General features: G+C 38.1%; 2 protein-coding genes across 2 annotated transcripts; both read left to right on the top strand.

Annotated features, from left to right (window-relative positions):
* Positions 1-4,695: 4,695 nt before the first annotated feature.
* Positions 4,696-5,712, top strand: TAAR1 (trace amine associated receptor 1). The gene has a single exon (XM_072333322.1). The coding sequence runs from the start codon at positions 4,714-4,716 to the stop codon at positions 5,710-5,712; it is 999 nt and encodes a 332-aa protein (XP_072189423.1). The 5' UTR covers positions 4,696-4,713.
* A 9,224-nt stretch (positions 5,713-14,936) lies between these two features.
* TAAR2 (trace amine associated receptor 2) lies at positions 14,937-15,965 on the top strand. The gene has a single exon (XM_072333353.1). The coding sequence runs from the start codon at positions 14,937-14,939 to the stop codon at positions 15,963-15,965; it is 1,029 nt and encodes a 342-aa protein (XP_072189454.1).
* Positions 15,966-17,612: the final 1,647 nt, after the last annotated feature.

The following is a 17,612-nucleotide window of genomic DNA, read 5'->3' as shown; positions in this document are numbered from 1 at the left end:
GCAGTCAACATCTATTAAGTCTCTGCTATGAAGCATACTGAAACCAGATCACTGTAAATACAGGATAAGCAAAAATTGTCAATCAGGAAGAAACAGCATCTTTGCTTGTCTTCTTCTCAGATGCTGTTGCAGTATCAAGACTGAATTGTTTTGAAAATACCCAGTCTAGGATAGACAGGTCACATTTCCCGAAGTAAATCCAGCTGCTAAAGTTTGACAAAGTTTAACAAAATTGAAAGTATGGCCCTGAAATGGAAAACATCAGGTTATCGTAGTCACAGTTTAGTGCCGTTAACACTTGGAACATAACAAACATGGTTTTTTGGAGTCGTTTTTTGTGTTTTGTTTTTGTTTTTATTTCCTGTATTCATCTTTACTGGAACCTGACTTTAACTTAATTCAGATGCAGTCATTTTTGCATATGCAACTGGTTTATGACAGACAAGATGTATTGTCTGCTTATCTTTTCTGAATAGCAAGCATCTACATCATTCTCTAGATGAGATTTTCCCACCAGGCTGTAATCCAGAGGCAGACCAAAGCAAGCAGCTGCCATGCCATGGGCTCTACATGGAATGAGTCACTATTGTCCTGTACCTGTAGGCTGCACCAGTTTGTCAGGAGGAAGTAGCTCCTGAGCAGGTACAGTCTCTGCATCTCACCTTCTCATTTACAGGAAGCTGCTAATTTGCTAGATTAGGAATTCAGTTTGTTTCAAAGATGAATTTTCCATGGTGAGTACTTCAGATAGCAATTATCCTGTGTTCATTCTGTTACAAACAGCAACAGCATCAACAGCAATCGGATTTTGGTGGTGGCTCAGAGGATCATTTAAAAAGCTGCTCATTCCCAACACCAGAACCAAGAGCACAGCTAGAGGACAAAATTCTCTTCATGCACAGCTATGAATTCAAAGCAAAGCTGTGGAGCTGTCCCAAGGCCATGATGACATAGAATGATCAAGTTGGATCCTGTATGCTTCCTACCTCCCTCCTCCATTTGCCTTTGCTCTGGAGGTGGTGTTTGGAGGCTACCTAATGCCTACAAATTGGCCATGGTCATGAGTTCACTGCTGTGGGACTGCTGGGTGCACAGGGACAGCAGAGAGGCACAGAGGCCTGCCCCACTTCTGCACTGTGGCTCAGGGAACTCACTGTCCCTTCTCGGGAGAGTCCTGAGCTGAGGGGCTCTCTGGGGAGCATCCTGCTGCCGCAGTTGGTGGGAGCAGTGTCTGCTAATAGCAGAGCTATGCAGTATTTACAACCCTTCCTGTGCAGAGACGGTTTCTTTGTTTCAGTTGGATGTGTTCTGCTTTGTTGAGAGAGATTTTTAACTTGCTGGACTCTCTTTCTCCTTTGTGCATCTCAGAGACCTGCATTTATATTGTTTTGGGGGTTGATCCTAAAACCAGCACTTTAGGAAAGTGCATGAATTTCATGTTTCTCCTCGTAAACAGCTATTGGCAAGGAATAATGATGCTTTGGTTCTGCATTGTGGGGATATATCTACAGATTAATCAACTCATCCATTCTTCTTTAAATTCCTCTGCTATGAATCTGGTCTAACTTCAGATTGTCCTCAGTGAAATTACATCAGGTTTGCAACAATAGCATTCAGTTTAGTAGTTGGCACATCTTTTCATTTAACCCAACATGTGAAATACTTGTTTTGAATTGATGACTCACTGGCAGTTTGTGCATATTTCGAACATAAGAATGGACACTTAAGAAAAAAATGTTTATTTCCCCCCCTAAGAATTTCATAAACAATGAGTGGATCTGAATCAGCTATGAGGATCTTATAGCCTCAAACAGTTGGTTTTCCTTAGAATGGCTATCCTTAGAGAGATCCAGCTTTTAAAATGAGCCATATGGAAATGAGAAGCTTCTTTCTGTATGGGTAGTAAGTCAAAAACAGAAGGAACAAAGTTGCTCAGAGCATGGATAGGCCTTCCAGTCTGTCTGCTCTGATTGTGATGGCACTGGGATGCTGGAGGATGTAGAAGTTTGGATGATTGATGCCAGGTAGCTGCTTTTGAAATCAGAGTTGCTTTTCCAGATCACACTGTTTGTTTTGTTTTGTTTTTTTTTCAGTTGGTGAATTCTTCCTGTAGCAAGCAAACTCTTACACTCTAACAGCCTAGTCCTCAAGGAAAATAAAGGAACTGAGTTGTTTGCATTTGTTTAGATATTTCTGGACATAACATAATGAAGCAGCTAAGAAACTTCAAGGAGCACAGTTGGCAAGTTGTCAACTTAACCTATGTTGTTATTTATGTCCCTGAGGCACCCAGCATGAGTGGGCTTTAGGTAATGCTCACCACATCATCAGTTTTTGATGCTTGGTAACACCCCTGTTCCAAAGGATTGTATGGTCCTTTGTGGAGCATGAAATTAATGACCCTCATCGGTGACTCCAGTGCAATCAATAATAGGTGTTTATTTTAGACACCTTTTTACTAGCTGTATTTTGCAAATAGCTGTTAAATGATTAGGCTGTTAGATTAAACCTGTTTGCTCAGTAGTGTAAGCAGAACTAGGCTGACAAATGCACGTCATGGCAATCTGTGTCCGGTATACCTTTTCAGTGTAATGTTACATGCTGCTTTAAACCACCTGTATATATTTGCTATATTTTAGGAACTTACACAAGATAGATTACATGGTGATTTTTTGTTTGCCTCCTGGTTAATCTTGAGCTGCTCACAAAATGATCACAGTGCTTAATTAAGCAAGTTAACATATTCCAGATGAATTCAGTATATCTATAAACAAAGCCTGTTAAACAAAGACGAGTAGATGACAAAATAAACAGAGCTTCTGTTCACAATGAAACAGAGGGCCAAGAACTCCGTTGATTGTGCCCAATGTCATCAAGCAATACGTTGGGGACTCTGGAGGCTGCTCTGGATAGAGTGCCAGTCCTCTTAAATTCACGCCTTCCAGAGTAGTTACACTGACAAAGAGGCTCAGCTGTCTTTTGAGATCATCTTTAAAAGGAATGGGTGCCACTGTCTGAGCAGAGAACAAATGAGCGTCAGGAGCAGATTTCTACTCTGTGTCAGGAGATAAAGGTAGGAGGGCAGGTTTTTAAAAATATGCTTCTTCATGTTCTCATTTTATTGAAATTTAAACCAATATTTATAATTAAGGACAGTGTTCCAATTTCTTGTTGAAAACTACTTCAATATTCAGCTCAACTGGACAGTTTGTCATAGGAGGTTTGATTTATTTTGTTTCTCTTTCCATGCAAAGCCACACATTTGATCTCTATTTGCCCTTATCTTTTATTTTGTTTGGAATTTATTCTGTCTCTACAACAGCAGCAGAAAAATTCCCTAAAAATAAGGGTGTTGTATTTTTTTTAAAAGATAAATGGTTTCCAGGATCGGTCATATTCTTTTATTTATATAGTATATATATACACTATATAGTAGCACTGTCAGAGAGCAGAAATAAAATTATTCATCTTTTAAACAGAAAAGAAAACAAGAGATAACACCTTAATTCTTTCTGATTGGCCTTATATTCTTTTATACTATACTTAATTTCCTTACCCATAAAACAAATGAAGGTCAAAATGTGTGTTTGTCCAAAATAAACACAGGCAGCAAAGCCCTAGAGCAAATGAGTTATATTAATGGTGTCTGAATTGCTGTACTTTTCGGACTTAAAAGATTGTGTTATATCATAATGCTAATGCTACTGAACAGACCATGGTAATGTTCTTTATTTTTCATGATAATAATATTTTGTTCTCTTAATTAAAGGAAAACCACAGTGAATATTGCTTGACAAGTGTTAGAATACTTTCATGTACAATGCTTTTGTAAAAAAAACAGCCTCGTGAAACAGATGAGTTATTGCACACATGAAAGGACAGCAATATTTGCACCCTAAAGATGCTAATAAAGAAGCTGGTAAATGTTCAGGAAACGGTTCTCTGTGTCCTTCCCTAAGACAGTATTAACACAGCAACTACACATAAGGATGCTAAATGTGTTCTAGAAATTTTTAGATATTTAGGCAGGAAATATTGGTGGTAAGTGGATGACTGGACTGGATGATCTTGGAAGTCTTTTCCTGTCTTTGTAATATGATTCTAAACTACTACCACTGAAATAAACCAAAGCCAGTCGGTAAAGATGTTCACTTAAATATCAGCTAATGCTTCATACTAGTCAGGCCATTCAGTTACATTTTAGCAGTACAAGGTCAGAAAACTTCATTTCTCCACTCAGATTTCTTTCCTTACATGCCTACTTAGAGCTAGATCCTGAAAGATTTTACAGTATGACTTGATCTAGCCAGGCGATGCCATGTGTCTGGAAACCAGGGCCTCAAGGAAATATTTTGGCTTTGCCAAGTGAACAGCAGGTTCAGATGCCTATGTGAGAACAGAGCTGTACTGCTATTCTGGTGTGGGGACCCCCAGTTTTATAGTTTATTTTATCAGATGAGGTACATGCTTCAAGGGAAGTCTAATGATAAAAATCTATTTCTGTTAAAAGTTCAATTACAAAGTAATTTCATCCCTCGTAAAGTAAGGAATGTGATTTTACTATACATTCAACTAGTTGAAGATGTTTATTATTGTCCTTTTTGTCTTCTTGCAGCTTCCCTCACAACAAAAAGAGGAAACAGCTTTAAGTGCACCTCAGCATTAGTACAAGTCTGTACCCCATAGCAGTGTGGATTTGATACCTCAATAAGGATGCAGCTGTGTTGTGAATCTGTAAATGGCTCTTGTGTAAAGAGCAATTGGTCAAACAGTATCCGTATTTCCATGTATATCTTCATGGTTTGTATTATTCTGACCACAGTGATTGGAAATCTAATGGTTATCATCTCAATATCACATTTTAAGCAGCTCCACACGCCTACCAACTTCCTGATAATTTCCATGGCTACAGCTGACTTTCTGTTGGGATTCCTCATTATGCCTTGCAGCATGGTGCGCTCCGTTGAGCACTGCTGGTATTTTGGGGACTTCTTCTGCAAGATCCACACAAGCACAGACATTATGCTGAGCACGACTTCCATCTTCCATCTTTCCTTCATATCCATCGATCGTTACTATGCTGTGTGTGACCCTCTCAGGTACAAATCAAAGATAAATGTTTTCGTTATCCTGGTCATGATATTGGTAAGTTGGACTGTTCCTGCTGCTTTTGCTTTTGGGATGATCTTTCTAGAACTAAATTTGCTAGGGGCAAAAGAGATTTATAATCATATCCATTGTGCAGGAGGATGCTTGGTGTTCTTTAGTGAAACTTCAAGTGTCATCACCTCCATAGTGTCTTTTTACATCCCTGGATTAGTTATGCTGTTCATCTATGGGAAAATATACTCCATAGCCAAAAGGCAAGCAAGATCCATTGATGCAGTTAGCAAAAGGAAGAAAAGATATGAAACAAAGCATATTTTATTCTGCAGAGAAAGAAAAGCTGCAAAAACATTATGCATAATAATGGGAGTTTTTCTCATATGCTGGAGCCCATTCTTCTTCTTTACAGCAACTGACCCATTTATGAATTACACAGCACCACCTATTCTCATTGACACTTTGGTTTGGTTTGGTTATTTAAATTCTGCATTTAATCCCATTGTTTATGCATTTTTTTACATGTGGTTTCGCAGGGCATTGAAGAGTATTCTGTTTGGAAATATTTTTCAGCAGGACTCATCAAGGACTCAGTTGTCTTTAAAATAACATCCTTTACATGGCTGGCTTCATGGCGTTGAGATTTGCCTGCAACTCCGGAGGCAAGAGCTGAAAATGACAGAAAAAACACCTGTTTCATTGCTCACTTATCAAATTTGGTTTAAGCAGATAAGTGACTATTTTGTTTTATGTGTCCTTTCATTTTAGACTGGGAGTTGTAGGTATGCAATGTTTTGATAATAGCTATGACATATACAGGAAAGCAATGTTGGAGCAATGTATTAACTGCTTTTCTTCATGAGGAAGTGATTCCTAAACAACACATTTAAAAACCAATAAATAGTAATAATAATAAATCTGTATATTTGCCATCCTCTAGAACTAAGAGAAAAACCCTTCCTTTTTCAATTTTTAGATGCCTTTGAGTAAGATCCCAAAGCTTTTATGTTTTTCCCCTCCCCTTCAGTATGTGTGCAGAAGTCAGAATATCCTAATACACAGCCGTGTCAGTACACTCCAATAAGGCAGGATGAGACAAGAAGCCATGCAGTTCCTTCTCTTTACAATTCAATTAGTGCTTCACACTTTTGTGTTTGTTTCTTACAGGCTTTGCTGCTTAATGAGGTCAAAATCATATTTAATGAAATCTAAGATGTGGAAAATATGTCATAAGAAATGAAAAGCAATTGTGAAAAGCATTTCTGAATCTGACATTGCCTGAAAATGATACTTTCATAATGAAAATTCAGTGTAAAATATGCTCACATTTGCCTCTTTCAGCACTTTTTTTTTGGCTTGAGCATATTGTTATTTTGTCTGACAGCAATACTGTGACATCCAGTGAGGAATCTATATACAGAAATATTACACAAATGTTAGATCTGGCCCAAATGTAGGGTGAGTGGGGCAGGGTGGATGTGGGAGAACTGTAAGGAGCGGCAGAAGAAGGGCCATAGGAATGGCTTGGGGTGATGATGCCCGGGTTGGCAGGCTCTCAAGATTGCATCTGTGTGTGGCTTCTCTGGACATCCACCAACCGCATCAGGACTCAAAGGACAGGCAAATAAGTCAAAAACTAAAGCACGGTCACCACCTGAAGAAGACCCACTGGCTGTAATTTTCTGTAATTTTTTTGCTTAAGACCTGGCTTTGCTAGAAGTAACATATCACCAAACAGAAGGAAATGACACCTCTGACCTGATCCTGTGACATCTGGTTGGAGCATGAAGGAGTAACTCTGCAAATGGACAGTAAAAGATTAGTACCTAAGGAGTGCTATGGTGAAACAGATGATCGGATGTTGAAGTAAGAGCTGTGCTGAGTTGTAAATGTTGTCCTTCATTCATGTTGCTGGGATAAGCACAGTCTCTTAGAGCACTGATGTACTCTGCACTGTAGAGTATAAGAGGTCGATTATACTACATAGAGCATTGATGTACCCTGCACTGTAGAGCATGAGAGTTCAATTATACTACATTTTAGCAGAGTGAAAAAAAATAAAATAAAATTGCAGGATCTGAGACTCCTTTACAATGTTATTGTGTAAGTTAGCACACTCCAAAATGACAGCAACAGTGACTGATATATGCAACATATCAGCTTTTTACCACGGAAGATTTTCCTTAATTGTGACAACATTACTACTTTAATACTTCATCTCAGATAAATAAAGTAATTTGAGATTAAAAAAAATCTACCTTTCCAATAAATGAATACATAATTCTCTTTCTTTTCATCCCCACTGAGTTCAGCCTAATGAAGTTCATTTTCTTGCGTTCCATGTTGCTTTCTGAAGTGAACCATGTGATCACTCAGATATACTGATCTCTTGAAATAGCAGTTTCACAACTGCTGCCAGGTGATATCTTCTTCCTTCTGGTGATGTTATAGATTAAATTGTAGAATCATAGAATGGCTTTGGTTGGAAGGGACAACAAGGACCATCGATTTGAAACCCCCAGACACAGGCAGGGCCACCAACCTCCAGATCTGGTACTATATCAGGTTGCCCAGGACCCCATCCAGTCTGGTCTTGATCACCTCCAGGGATGGAGCACCCACAGCCTCTCTGGGCAGCCTGTTTCAGCACCTCACCAATCTCTCTGTAAAGAGCTTCCTCTGCTATCCAATCGCTATCCAATCTAAACCTTCCCTCCTTGAGCTTAAAACCATTCCCCCTTGTTCTATCACAATCTACCCAAGTAAAAAGTTTATGTCTCTCCTTTTTATAATCCCCTTTTAAATATTGAAAGGTTACAATGAGATCTCAGCCTTCTCTTCTCCAGACTGATCTAGCCCAACTTCTTCAGCCTGTCTTCACAGGAGAGATGCTCCAGCCCTCTGATCATCTTTGTGACCTTCCTCTGGACCCTCTCCAACAGCTCCACATCTTTCCTGTACTGGGGTACCCAGGTCTTCACACAGTCCTCCAGGTGGGGCCTTATGAGGGCAGAGTAGAGAGGGACAATCACCTCCCTGTCCCTGCTGGCCACCCCTCTTCTAATGGAACGCAGGATGCCGTTTGCTTTCCAAGCTGCAAGAGCACACTGCTGGCTCATGTTAAGTTTTTCATCCACTAGGATCCCAAGGTCCTTCTCTACAGGGTTCTGCTTGTAAGTGGTGTTTCCATATGAAGAATGTTGACCATTGAGGATTTCTGGGTATATTTAATAAATTGAGCATATGTTACTGTAGTCCCTTCAAGAAGCAAAAGGAGACATTGCCTTTTCCCTTTCATCCACTGTCTATCTGTCATAAAACCCTCAAGAATGTGTGACAACACCAGAGACAGCCTTCTATTTGCAACTCTTAAAAATGTGCACACAGACCAACGTTTGCACCTTTCTTCATTTTTTCATTTTATGACATGTTCTAATTTGTTCTTTCATCTTATTTTTATGTAGGGGCTTGTTATAAATTGCAATTTTGTAATAGGTTTATAAATAACCTCCACTGCCTAAGGCAACTGAAATGTTACCCCTCTGAGTCTGTAACTGACAAAAGTATAATCCCATGTGTTTATCTTGCTTTTCACTGATAATCACTGGCTTCTACGTGATTGTCCCACAGTCATGAAGACTGATGGTAATCTAACCTAAATTTAGACATCTCAAAAGCAGTGCTTCTATCTACTTTAGTCATCTGCAGCTCTTCTTATGCTCACTATAGAAGAATTGCTACCTTCAAGAGTGTTTTATCTCACCACCTTATCCTTTTTTAGGGGAGATGACTTACCACTGTAGACGCTCCTTCTCTTACTACCAAGAAGAATCTTCTAGTCTCTAGCATAAAGTTTTAGGCAATTTTAGATACAGTTTTTAGGTAGCTGAGATGAAGGTTACTTGGCATAGATGGATTTCACACTATGGAAAAGTGGGTATAGTCTTGGGACTCCAAAAAAAATTGCACTGGGGCCAATTTTCTGAAACTAGCAGTTAAACAAATTCTAAGAACCAACTCTTGACCAGTAAGAGACCCAGAATGGGTCTTTGGATCTAGGTAATGATCCATAGAGCTACTATTGAAGGTTTGCTTGAATATCTCCAAGTGGGAGAAGGTGGTGGTACAGGTGGATTGTTGAGTCCCAGAGGCACACATGAAGTTCCCTGAGGTCTTGCCCTGGAGCAGACTGAAAGCGAAGCAGGTCACAAAATGTGAGCAGCTAGTAAGTAATCTTGACTTATCAGGCAGAGCAGGAAGGGAGATCTTAGGATAAACTTAGCCAACCTGTGAACACTGTGCAGAAGATCATGCAAACATCATGGCTGCACAGAACCACCACGGACAAGTTATGGAAATGGCAGAAGAATTTTTTACTGTGTAAACCAACAGCTCTCCTAAAGCTAGTCTGGCCAAGATGTCACCAATACTAATACACTGCATAAGTAACAAGGGACTTCCACTCTCTGGTGACCTTCATCCATACCAAGAAATCATTTCTCTTCATACTTGACCAAGTCAATTTTGTGTACAACCCAGCTCAGAAAGTTTCAGAAATAACTCTTGTATCCTATTACCCAAAGGTGGCACTTTCCCAAAGAGCCTCCTTGCCTTCTGTTTACAGAGTGTCTTCTCTGACAGAGCAACTTTAATGAAGTCCCACGTTACTTTCTCTCATTAGCTGTAATCACAGGTAGCACAAAGTTATTTCTCAGTGTGAAAGGGACATACAAGTGAGAGGTGTTAATGAGACCATGGGGTCTCTATTCAAACCTGAGTTTTTTATAAATTAGAAGAGCAGAAAAAAATATCTCTTGCTGTTGTCCAATCAGATTATCAGTTAGCTCTAGTGATGTAAAATGTACCTGACTTCAAAGTGACATCATGTAAATGAAGTGCAAAGGGTATTGTTAAACCACTTGTCAACACATTTAATTAGTGACCTTATTAAACACTTCCCAGATGTCTATTTTTTCCAAAGCAAATGAATCTCCTGTGGGTGAGTTCATATGCTTTAACTTCCCTGAAAACTTCTGCAAAGCAATTATTCAGGCATTATGAAAGGATCTGTTCTGTTGGTAAACCCAGGCCAATTCATTTTGCCACCAGCGAAAACAGTTTGCAATGCCACCTCCTCTCATGCCTTAAACAGAAGTGACCAGTTTCTTGCAGTAAGTCTAGGACACAGAGTCACCTGTCCCCTCTGTCTTGGTACCTGTAGCTTGTGTTTTGATTGTTTTCACACACTATTGCAGCTTGTGAATTGCAACCTAATTTGGTCCAATACATGGTGGTCCCATTTCCACCTGAGCCTCATGGCCTGCCCCTTGGTCACCAGAAACGGCACAGGGAAAAAGATGAGCACTGACTATCCAAGCAGAGCCCTTCCAGAAACCTCACAATGAAAGTATCACTCCAAAATGGAGTATTCTTAACAGCTAGATGGAAAAGTATGTTAGTGAAGTTCTCAAACAGAAAAAAAATAAGCTCTCAAACTGTGTAAATAGTGCAGTGTATGGCTTTCCTTAGATCATTAACTCATCCAGGCAGTACATGCTATACTCTCTTGTACATTACATAAATACTCATTCAACAAGGATGAGAAGAACAGAAAATGTTAGATACAGTCAAACACAAGATACTTAGTGTTCTACAAAAGGCTTTTGCTTGAACACTTTTTCTAATCATCTTAGTTATCTATAGTCTTCAGTGTAACTGCATCATCCAATGACCTAATTCAGAAAAAGACTATGCCTTCCTCTAATCTCTTTTCAAGTAAGTTGTTTCCATTAGGCATGGCCTAGATTTGTTAAACTTCTGTGATGTGAAATGACTTACTTGGTAGGTAGCAGTATATATTGTCTGCCTTGACTTGAGTACAGCTTTGGCACTGTACCTCATTAGTTCCTCAAACTGCTGAGGTATGGACTGCGTAAGCAGACAGAGTTAAAAGAAAGAAAAGATTGAGTATTGAGAGGATGGCCAAGAGGATGGGTGGTGATCAGTGGCTCAAAGTCTAAGCAGGAGTCAGTGTTTGTATCATTAGTGTTCCACTGTTCATTAGTGATCTGGATTATGGAAAAGAGAGAACCCTCAGCACGTTTGCAAATGACACAAAGCTGTGAAGAGTGGCTGATAGAAGAAGGGTAATGTTGCAGCCCAGAGTGTCAACTGGAGTACTGGGTCCAGTTCTGTAATTCTCTGTACAAGAAAGGCATGGACAAACTGGATATGGTCCAGTGAAGGGTCACAGTTATGATTAAGGGACTGGAAAATGAGACAATGAGCACAAACTGAAACAAAATGGGTTCCATCTGAATATCAGGAAACACTTTTTAACCATGGGGGTGACCAAGAAATGGCAGAGATTGTCCAGAAGTTTGAGGAGAATATTTATTGCAAATATCTTCATGCCTGAAAATATACAAAACCCATTTGAGCATGGCCCTGGTCAATCATCTCTAGATAGTACTGCTTGAGCAGAACAGCTGGACACAGTGACCTTCAGAAGTTTCTTCCAATGTCAATAATTCTGGGATCCTCTTATTTTATGAAATTTAATTCCTATATTTATGAAGTCTTTCATAGTGTTTTTTAGTCTTGTGTAATTAGTAATTTCCAACTAAATTCAATTTCCTTCTGTGTCAGTTTTTTTAAAACATTTTTTGTCCTTCATGATCTTAATAACCTTCACTTTAAATCCAATGTTGCGTGTAGATAATTGAAAAAATTTGTGTGACGTATGCACTAGCCTTTGTAAAACAAATTCATTTCCTAAGAGATCAGACCTGCAAGCAATTTAGGCAATGAGAACTCCATAAACCTCTCTAGATACATGGACTTTTTATTTCTATTAGATATAAGAGAAGCTAATCTCCTTAAGCACTGAGCAGTCACAGCGTTCTGACTAAAAGATATCCGTCAGTTAAGGAGAGAGAACTGAAGAACAGAGTGTAGTGTGCCTCATACTCTTCGTACTTGCTCAGTTACCAACTGGAGAAAGCAGTCATTTCAGAAAATTTCAGATGATATTTTATGCATCTTTGTTGTGATTTCCACTCCACTGAAGTCACCTCAGGGTAAGAAGAGAGGTCCATCTTCACAGTGCTTTATTGGAACTAATCAGTATTTAAGAACATCAAGGAAATAACAAAGTGCAAGATGAAGGAAAACATAGGCAATAATTAAATTGTGCTATCAATGAAAATAATGGCTACACAATTTTCTCTCCACACTGCCAATGCGGTACTGCAGTACCTGGTACGATTAATTCTTAAAGACATCTTCCAAGGTCCATTCAGCAACCTTCCTTCAACCCAGTTAAACAGGTTCTTTCATAAAGGTTTCAGCTCCTGTAAATTTATTAGCTGCTGTTAAACATCTCATTTCTGAAATATACCAAACTGTTCCCCTATTGCAGTCTCCTGTGCCATGCTGAAAAGTCAGGTGCATGGGACACTGCTTCCTGAAGGTAATGGTTTTTGAAGCATAGCCTTTTTTGACAGTAATTTGTTGGAAATCTAATATAATTTGGTCTGCATAGATTTCTGCACAGGTTTGTATCTTAGTGACTCTTTCAACAAAGGATCAACAGTGTGAAGCTTGCCTATCTCTCACTTAAAAATGGATCTCTAGGTATGCATGCCACAGAAATACTATCAGATCTCAAAAATAAAATGTTTCTACTGTACAGAGTAAAATTTTTTTACTATTTTTGGAGTCAATAAATGATTCTGTTTTGTATTTGCATTTTATTACCAGCAGAAAGTTCCCCCATTTATTTGTCTTTTAAAGGAACTGTCAAAAAGGTAAACTCCATTAAATGTTCTAACATTTCCCTCAGTTTTAAAAACAATGTTCTGCCCTCTTTTCATGATGTACTCCATTAGTCAATAGCAATCCATCCTCTGTATGCTGAATAACAACAATTAGCGCTTGGACTTGTGACGAATCTTCCATACATCCATACAAGCTTCACCCAGCATTAACATCTAAATATCCACCTCTGACCTCAGAAGACTCAGTTTATTCAGATGAGTTGTGAATTAATTTTGTCTTTTCTTGTAAGAAAATAAATACTACTTTTATTGGGTTTTATTTCTTTTTAAATGAGAAGCTGTTGAATGACAGATGATAAATTGTTCTAAAATAACACTTCTTTTTATACATCTTAATATTTACTAATATATAGGGAAGTTCTGCACCTAGTACAAAAGCTAGTGCTACAACTAGAATAAGAAACAGTGCTCTTGCATCTCATTAAGTTACAAGATGATAATCTTAAATTTATTAGGTATTTTATTTCCAAGTTTCATTAGAAATAGTAATTATTTCAAATTGAAAGTTAAGGAGCAGTAGATGTATTTTCATCTAATACAGTAGATGAAAAAAGATTACATCTTCCTTACGGGAGGCCTTAGCCTTTAATATTACTTTTTAAAGACTAACTTTGATGAGGCTTATATTTACCTTAATTCAACAAAGCAGCTCTCTAATGCATGAGGGTAAATGAATAGAGAAAACAGAAATAATGGTCTTGGGATTTCAGATACTTGGCTATGTTTATCTCCTGTTGTTGTAAACCCCTAACTTATACAAATATTTTTAACTTAAAAACTCCTGGGAATTAAGCATAAAGCCATAAAAGCAAAATGATTTCCCACATTTCACTAAACCGAACTGAGGTATAAAGATGGTCTGCATTTTACACATGTGGTAGTACTGCATAACAGCAACAAAACAAGAAAGTATCTACTTAAAGAATCTATTGACGATACTATCAAAACAGATTCAGGTAGTGCTAGTCTATAAAACAAATGACTATTTAAATATTTTGTTCTCTCTTTCTGTATTTTCTTCATTTCAGGGTGATACCTGTTGGAAAATTCAGTGGACTAAAATGTTTTGCAAGTTACTTCTGAGTGGGTTAAACTTATGTGGAGAAGAGTATCTCTTTTTGCTTCTATTTCAGAACTAACAGGAATTAGATGAGGAAGAAAAGGGTGTGCTTCTCTGCAGAAAAACAGGGAATTTTTTGACTATTGAAAATAGCCACAAGTGTATTCATACATATCTATTACAGCTGGACCACTATCTACTTCAGGCAACAAGGCAAGTCTGAACCCTTCCAGATAATGAAACTATAATAATACAAAACAAGCATTGAAACTGATTTCCATCAGATGTATTCTTTGTTAGTACTTTATAATCCACAAAAGGTGAGTTTAGAATGATTAATAACTTGAAAAGGGGGAGATGGCAGCTGATTTTTGACTCACATAATGAGCATTTAGAATATAGCTCACCAACTGAAATCTCCAGGAAAGCTGATGTGAACAGACGTAACATTTCTCCTTTTGAAAACATCAGTGTTCTAGTGTTGAAGAGACAAATAAATTCTGTACAGTATCTGGAGATGAAGTGAACTTGGGTTTCTCCATCTTTTTTTTTTTTTTTTTTTCTTTTTCTTCTAATGCTTTAGAACAATTAATATTAATGTCTATTTGAATGACAAAATATTTTGCAAAGTAATCTAGATACAAAGGAATGCATAAAATAAATTGGATGCTGTATATAGTTTAGTTAATTTAGAAGATAATTAAGCTTGCTTTCAACTGTTTCTGTTTTTGTTTTTTTTTATATATATTATTTGACATAATTAAACCAGGAGAAAGTTTATCTCTGAATTATTGCATTCTCCTCAGTAATTCATGCTCTTGTCTAACTTTGTCTTGTCTTCTCATGTTAGGACATGGAATCTTTTGGAAACTCGTGAAAATTATATCTACTTACGGAGCTACATATTCAGTAGAAAAATCTGATAGAGAATTATTATGTTTTCCATGAACATCTCGAGAGATTTTACTGACTGCTCTGAGTTTGAAAATAGGTCCTGTTCTGACAGCTCTAGGTCACCAAGAGTACGAGGAGTATTGTATTTCTCCATGACTGCAGCCATCCTTCTCACCATCTCAGGGAACATGGCCATAATTTTTTCCATCTTGTATTTCAAACAGCTTCATTCCCCAACCAATTTTCTCATCTTATCCATGGCTGTCACAGATTTTCTGTTGGGCTTTACCATTATGCCCTACAGCATGGTGAGGTCTGTGGAGAACTGCTGGTATTTTGGGATGATGTTCTGCAAAATTCATTACAGTTTTGACCTGATGCTCTGCTTAGTTTCCATTTTCCACCTTTGTTCCATTGCAGTGGATCGTTTTTATGCAATCTGCCACCCTCTACATTATTCCAGCACAATGACCATGGCTGTCATAAAACAAATAACAGTAGTGTGTTGGTCAGTGCCAGCTGCATTTGCTTTTGGTGTTGTTTTCTCAGAAGCTCATGCTTCTGGAATTGAGGGCTATGAAAGTTTGGTCAAATGCTCAGGCTTGTGCCCTATTGTGTTCAACAAAGCTTGGGGGATTGTTTTATTTACAGTTGGCCTATTTGCTCCTGCTTGTATTATGTTAGGGATCTACATTAAAATTTTTGTAGTCTCCCAAAAGCACATACGTGTGTTGAGCCAGACACACAAGCACAGAAAAAGTGATATGAAAAATGAACTTTCTAAGATTAAAGACAAGAAAGCTGCCAAGACTTTGAGTGTAGTAATGCTGGCTTTCTTAGTATGCTGGTTTCCTTGCTTTTCTGCAGTCCTACTTGATCCATTTTTAAATTTCTCTATTCCTTCCCCTTTGTTTGATGCTCTAAACTGGTTTGGTTACTTAAATTCTACCTGTAATCCATTAATATATGGCTTTTTCTACCCATGGTTTCGAAAAGCATTTAAATATATTGTAACAGGCAAAATATTCAACCCCCAACTTCGTACAACAAAACTTTCATCTGAAGATTAGTCACAGTAGTACGTTGTAGATTCTACAACTGACACCAGTTCTAAAGGTGAAGATTAAAAAGTGGATTACTTGGTATTCATAATTCAGTAAATAATCTGAAATGTACAGTACGAATTCACAATTCAGTACTGTAGAATTATCAAATATTCCCTTAATAAAATCAGACACTTAATATTTTAGTATTTTTTTGCCACCTGTGCTGACTATTACTGCCTTGATTCTGTTTCAAAAGTTATATTTTTCTAGAATCTCTACCTAAGCTATTTCAGGAAGTATAAAGTACGTGAACACAATGTTTCACCTAATTCTGCATGCATACAGCAAGTCTTTCTTGAGGTTCACCATCAATAATTTCCTAAGCAAAATACATTCCAAACCAGTATGATGATAGTATTTCCAACCTTTTGTGACTAAGGCATTAAAGTACAGATGTATAGTGTCTGCTGTTATTCCCAGTGTGTAGAATTTCAGTGTAATTTTGGCTCAAAGTTGCTCTTTTCCTATGAAATCAGCAGAATCTGATTTGCAACCTTTATCCCCCATACGCATAGTACACAGGAATGAGAGTATTACTCACAATTTATGTACATCCCTGTGCTTTCTTAGCTTCCATGTCAGGCTCCAGGTGCTACAAAATATTCCAGCCAAGAACTCACTGAAGATTCACTCCAGCAAACCTGAACACAGAACTGGAGCCTCTAGCTGTGGTTCTGTGGTGGTGCAGACTCACAATACCACTCTACAATCCCAGTGTAAGCCACCATTGTGCTTTTACCTTTTAAATGCAGTGAATTTGGATGATCAAGCACTCCCTGACTATACCCAAAACTTAGGCTCCTCGTAGCCTGACCTGAAAGGCACCAGAAATATACAGTCTGAGAATACCAGAACTGTATGGATGGGAGAAGATTTCAAGATTGCCTCACCTGAACTGTAGCCAGAAATTGAAAGATTTCTGACTAAAGTTAATTGTCTCAAGATCTTATAAGTACTGCCCTAAATGAAGAACCACTTGAGCTTCTGACCACTGCCTGTTCTTAGTATTCCCTTGAGTTGTGTTGCCTCTCAGGGTAGACTTCTTGAAATGCACTGTTGATCAGCACTGAAAATGAGAAATCTTCAGCAGATCATTAGCACTGAGAGCTGACGAAAGGAAAATTGATTACCTTACCAGAAAGGAAGGTCCTTGGGCATGAAACTGAACTCAGAAATCTCCCCCTGGAAATACCTTGTTTGTAAGTTTCATGTGAAACTTGCTATAACTGAATGTCATTGAATTGTTGTATTAAATTGGCTAATGATTAAATGCTGATTAGGTGCTAGTATGAATCATACAATCTAATCTTGTGACATACTGTAGAAGTATTTAAACCCTAAATTGTTGCTAATACCTAATGCTGGGTAGCCATCAGTCCGCTACTGGCTCTCACCACATAAAGCACTACCAAAAAGCAACCCTTGTGTTTATTTGCTTTTTGGTTTATCACTGCTATGTTGGTATGGCACAGCAGCAATGGCTGTTCATTTTATTTTGCTGGAATCTTTTAATGAACTTTTGAAAACCTGAACACATTCTAGTTTGGATCTGGTAAACCCCAGTTTCACCTCCACCATTAAACACTTGAGTCAGGAAAGAGATGCAAGGTC

Source organism: Excalfactoria chinensis, chromosome 3 (genome assembly GCF_039878825.1).
Source record: "Excalfactoria chinensis isolate bCotChi1 chromosome 3, bCotChi1.hap2, whole genome shotgun sequence".
Classification (NCBI taxonomy): domain Eukaryota; kingdom Metazoa; phylum Chordata; class Aves; order Galliformes; family Phasianidae; genus Excalfactoria; species Excalfactoria chinensis.
Note: the sequence above shows the minus strand (reverse complement) of the source record. Positions and strands in the feature narration are given on the sequence as shown.

Bases quoted from the DNA above. Each gene is read 5' to 3' on its own strand.
- TAAR2 (XM_072333353.1), top strand. From the start codon at position 14,937: ATGTTTTCCATGAACATCTCGAGAGATTTTACTGACTGCTCTGAGTTT.
- TAAR1 (XM_072333322.1), top strand. From the start codon at position 4,714: ATGCAGCTGTGTTGTGAATCTGTAAATGGCTCTTGTGTAAAGAGCAAT.